Source organism: Centruroides sculpturatus, unplaced genomic scaffold (assembly GCF_000671375.1).
Source record: "Centruroides sculpturatus isolate CEXI.00-Female unplaced genomic scaffold, Cexi_2.0 scaffold636, whole genome shotgun sequence".
Taxonomy (NCBI): domain Eukaryota; kingdom Metazoa; phylum Arthropoda; class Arachnida; order Scorpiones; family Buthidae; genus Centruroides; species Centruroides sculpturatus.
The window spans coordinates 41800-47279 of record NW_019384931.1 but is presented as its reverse complement, the minus strand read 5'-3'; the positions used below and the strand labels follow the sequence as shown (position 1 = coordinate 47279).

Genomic DNA, 5480 nt, shown 5'->3' with positions numbered 1-5480 from the left:
TAGTGATGAGCAACCTTTCCTGCTGTGGGCCACAAGTGAACTTCATAAAGCTTCAGATTATCTGCATTCATTTTTCTTCTGAGATATGGCTTTGGCCCTACTGAGTACTAACATTCTCTGTAACTGCCAGTACACTAGGTTCTAAGATAACATATTCTAATGATATGCAAAGTTGTAGCATATATTTTATTCTCATCTGTTCACTAATCAAGTTTAGTTTGATTATTTTTTGTAATGAATATCAGCTTAATTATTTTTTGCATAATGGCACAAGGCAAAAAGCAGGAAAACAAATTTTCATTGCCAAAGTTTCAAGGACCACATATCAGGACTTCACAGGTTGCTTTTTATGTATATTGTAAATCAGTAGTAAGTATTTCTATTTAAATCATTTTAATTTTGTTTGCTAAAATTTATCTTTAATTAAGAGAGCTTGTAATGCATTGTTTACGAAAGTTTCATAGTACAGTGGTACCTCAGGATATGAAATTAATCCGTTCCAAAACTGAGATCGTATCATGAAAATGTCGTAAGGTGAATCATCTTTTCCCATACGATTACATGTAAAACAAAATAATTCGTTCCAACGCGAAAAACATACTCAAATTAAAGCCAAGTAATACATTAAAAAAATAACTGTAGTAAGAAAAACAAATGAAAAATGCGAACTAATGTAACGTCGTATGGTGAGTTTTTGTTCGTATCGTGGAGCAAAAATATGTTCGAATTTCATGTCGTATCCTGAAAATTTCATATGCTGGGGCGTTCGTAACCTGAGGTACCACTGTACTTTTTATCTTAAAAAAGGTCTTTGAAACTTAAATATTTGAAATAAAAAACAAAATAAAATTAAGTTGAGCAAATTTATTTTGATTATTCTTTTCTGTTACAATTTTATATTTCTTTTATAAGATATGAATTTGATTCAAATCTACTTTGATGTCTGAAGTGCATTTTTAACTAATTCTTCAATAAATCTTTTTCTCTGTGGTAAATCACTTTCAAGAACAGTAATATAAATATTGTAAAGTGAAAATGATTTAGCTGCTTATATGAACTTTCAGTGAGATAGATATCAAGGTTTTTCCATAAAAATTTAATTTCCAGTTTTATTTCTTTCTTTTCTATTCACTACCCATTATCCATGATATTTCATTCAAAATTTTTAAAGCTTTGAAAATATGTATAAAAATATATCTTATGGTCAAATTACTGGCCAAATTCAATCTAAGTGCTAATATTAGCACTTACCTTTTTCACACTTTTAGTTTTATTTGTTCCAGCATACTTGTGCTTATCACTTCTACTCATTCTAATCTTATCACGGCATCCTTTTCCTCCTTCCCAGTGAATGCTACTTTTTTTGGTCACATAAGAATTACAGCCAATGCATTCTTTATTTGTATACGGTTGTTCTCGTGCACAGAATCCACAGATCATTCTGGTAGCAAGCTTCATTTCATGATCGATTTCTTTCTCATCATGGCAAACATCACACGGATAGGCTTTTCCACAGCACGGAAATCTTAACCAACGGAAACTCTTCTTATAATGTTTACAAGTACCATTATCAGGTAAAGGTTTTCCTATCTGTACAGGAAGAATTTGATTCTTTATAAATTTGCTATTTAACTTTACAGAATGGGCTTGAAGTTTCTCTACAATTTCCTGCGTTTGTAATTGAAGAAATCTTACTCCCTGTATAGTAACATTCATTTTAGAATTGCAATACAAGCACCAAGTAGTTCTTTGCTGATTATAATGTATGCCAGTTAATGTGTTCTGCCTTGAGCAATTTAAACAGGAAATGGAAAATTCACAAGCTACCAAAGGAAGGTCAATTATTTGGCAGTGTTGTATATGAACATATCCAAGAATGGATGAATTTGGATGAAGAAGCGATGGCTGGAATATTAACTCCTGTGTTTGTTGGCATTTAGTACAAGTTGCCAAATTCAGTCTATGTCCCAACATGGTTAAATCATGGCGTGATTTACATCGATTACACAGTATTACTATTTGTAGCTTTTGACAGGTCAATGTTGCTGCATGATCTGCAAAATGGAGATCTTTAAATTTTATTTCTGTTTTCAAACCAGAATAATTATTTTTGTTTGGTCTTGGAGAATCATTAATTGAAAGTTGTCTAGTTGTATTAATTATATCTTTGTTTTCATCTGTAATATCTTCAGATTTTTCAACGTTCTGTTCCATTTCATAACTATCTTTACAAGAAACATCATCATCATTGTTGGAATCACTTTCACTCGATGCAGACTCCAGTTTTGAATTACACAGCATTTCATATGGTACAAATTCAATTCCTGCTGCCTTTGTCTCAATATCTTGTTTAGTCCATCTCAAACCGCAAATAAATAATTCTTCTAAATTTTTATCAAACCATCGTAAAAATGGACGGAAAGCCAAACAGACTCTATCATTATTTTTCTCCCACTTATCCAATATCCAATTACGAACGGTTCTGTTAATATGTCTGATTAACATATCCGGTAAAATTTCATCTTCGTCAACCACCGTGATCAGAAAAGGTACATCGGGATATTCTTTAGGAAATTCAACTTGTAGATTTACGGATTTCACCTCGAACGGCCAATCCGGATCGGTCGGGAAATATTCAAATCGGAAAATATCTTTGGAAACTTCACCATACTTCGGAAACCGTTTTTGAAATTGTTTGATTTCTGTCTCACGCAACTTTTCCAAATTACTTTCGTTCTCGTCTTTTGCTTTAGCCTCTTCCGCTTTTTCTACATCGTCGCTTTTCTCGTCGACAGAAATATAATCATTTTCCGAAACATCTTGTCTCTCTAAGGGTCTCCGATGAAATCGTCCTCTCATATTTCGCCACCTAGGTAATCTCTTGTAAAAATATCTGGCCGAGTGTCTTACCGTAACCGGTTTCATTCGGTCTACACTGGCTCTGGAATCCTGCAAACACTCTGATACTTCCTGGAAGTTTTCATATTTTCTTTCTTCGGGTTTTTCATTTTCTCCTTTAACTCTTTGAAATCTTGGAGGCTTCCTTTGGAAGTTTTGCACTCTACCCCTTCTTCTCCAATACGAATTATTCACATTATTTAAACTGATATTTTCAGTTTGAACTTCAAAATCATGAGAATATTTGCATTTATCAGAATATCGGCAGAATCCGTTACTATAAAATCTACATTTCTGTTGGTTCATAGTAGAAATGCAATTGGAAGTAAGACCGTCGTTTGTCAACATTCGATGATACTACGAGTGTGGCAACTGTTATGCAAGTTCCAGTTTATATAGGAAAAGCAGGAGCAACATTGCACAACGTTTCGACATTAACGACGATAGTCAGCTGATAAGATAGCTGCCATCTTATTCGCTTACACGTCATCACATTCGACGAAATTTTCTTTACAACTTAAATTATTATTGAATATTAATAAAAGAAACAATANTATTTGATCTTATTCATGTTTATGTGTTGTATCTATATTTTGTTATATATATTATGTTCATTTATTTATTTATTTTACCTTTTGCCTTGGCGCAGCATGGCCTGAATGGCCCTTGTGCCAGAAAACTCGCACCAACCAACCAACCAACCAACCAACCTTTGTAATCTTATAATTTTATAACTTACTGATTTTGTGATTTATAATTTTATAATTTGTACTTCGCGGGCATCTTAATGTAAACTGTATCACTTATTGTTACTTTTATTTGGCATTTTTACTCTCATTGTATTCGCATGTACCTTGTTCCTGTAACCATTTTCTCATTGCATTTGTCTATGTATAACTGTATGATGTATTACCTCGAAATTCTAATATGTTAACCAATTATCGCGCCAACAATCCATTGTAAATTCTCATTGCTTAATTGTCCAAACTGTCAATCATGTATGTATTTGTCTTATTTTTAATAGTTGCGGTGCAGGCGCCCATGAGTCTCCCACTTACCCTACTCTATCCTATCTTACTTTCTTTCACCTTCGCCTTAACTCGTCAAACTTTTCCTTCCTTCCTTTTCCGGTTCTGGGGCTATACCTTTGAGTGCGGCCCATCACCACCCCCTCACAATGTCATTCTAGCTATTGAACTTACCTCTGTCCAGTACAAAAATGTTTCTGAGAATAATTTCAAGTTGACATTCTTTCATTGATTTTCAATTATTTTTAATTATTCAAGAATTGTTTAGTTGACAATTTCACAATAAATAAACATTTTTGAATAATAAAAAATATTTGGAAATCAATGAACAAATGTGAACTTGAAGTTATTTTCAGAAACATTTTTATACTGGACAGATGTAAGTTCAATAACTAGAATGGAGGAGGAATGTCACTACAACAAGAGCAAGGTAGAGCATATTTTCACTTCTAAGGGTATGTCCTATGTGGCAGCATCCAGCAACTGTGGGCAGAAAGGATCTTTGTATGCGCCTCCAACTGATCTTTCGGGCTCGGGTTGCCCTGAAGCAGTTTGTTGAGTTCTGCAGTGATGAGAGCTGCATTGCGTATGAAGCGGCAATAGAAATTGTCTAGTCCCAGGAATCAGCGTAGATCACAGACAGTAGTTGGTCTAGAGAACTCTATGATTGCCTCGACTTTTTGCAGAAGTGGGCGGATTCCTTTTGGGTTGACCAGATACCCGAGGAATTGTACTTCTTGCTTTCCGAATATGCATTTTGATGCGTTGATTACAACACCGTAGTCGCAAAGTCTGGTAAATAACTTGCGTAGGTGCTGCAGATGTTCAGTTTCATTTCGGGACGCTATAATTATGTCGTCGATGAAGACGTAGCAAAATTTGAGGTCATGAGTAACTTTGTCCATGTAGCACTGTTTGCACGGCGTTGCACAAACCAAAAGACATGAGGTTGAACTCGTATAGTCCAAACAGTGTGGTGACGGCTGTCTTAGGGATATCCTCTTAGGCTATAGGGATGTGGTGGAAAGCACGGATGAGGTCGACGGTTGAGAAGTACCCACAACCGTGAAGAGTGGATGCGAAATCTTCTATAACAGTCGGGTACAGTTCGCGCGTTGAGTAGACGGTAGTCACCACAGGGTCGCCACTGGTCGTTCTTCTTTGGGACGAGGTGTAATGGCAATGACCAGCTGCTGGTGGGTAGTTGGCAGATCCCTTGAGCATGAATTTGAACTCACACTTAGCCAGAATGTACTTGTCCGGTTCAAGTTGCTGGGGTTTGCAGTGCACTGGTTGTCCAGGCGTCATGATAATATGATGGACGGTGGAGTGCCGGACAGGTGCGATGGTTGGAGATGGACATGTTATCTCAGGAAACTCCCTCAGTAGTCGGTGATATGAAGAATTGCAGGCAATAGTTCATATCAACGGTGTAGTGACACTGAGAATATGTCCTTGGCTGACTAGTTTCATTGTCGAGTCGATGAGACGTTTGCTGCGAAGGTCTGGGAGAAGTCCATAATGAGATTTAAAAAATCAGCACTGATCAATGGT

General features: G+C 35.9%; 1 protein-coding gene across 1 annotated transcript; it reads right to left on the bottom strand.

Annotated features, from left to right (window-relative positions):
• Nucleotides 1-858: 858 nt before the first annotated feature.
• LOC111632001 lies at nucleotides 859-3408 on the bottom strand. Its single transcript, XM_023376354.1, has one exon. The coding sequence runs from the start codon at nucleotides 3244-3246 to the stop codon at nucleotides 1228-1230; it is 2019 nt and encodes a 672-aa protein (XP_023232122.1). The 5' UTR covers nucleotides 3247-3408; the 3' UTR covers nucleotides 859-1227.
• Nucleotides 3409-5480: the final 2072 nt, after the last annotated feature.

Coding starts and splice junctions, on each gene's coding strand:
- LOC111632001 (XM_023376354.1), bottom strand. CDS start 3,246: ATGTTGACAAACGACGGTCTTACTTCCAATTGCATTTCTACTATGAAC.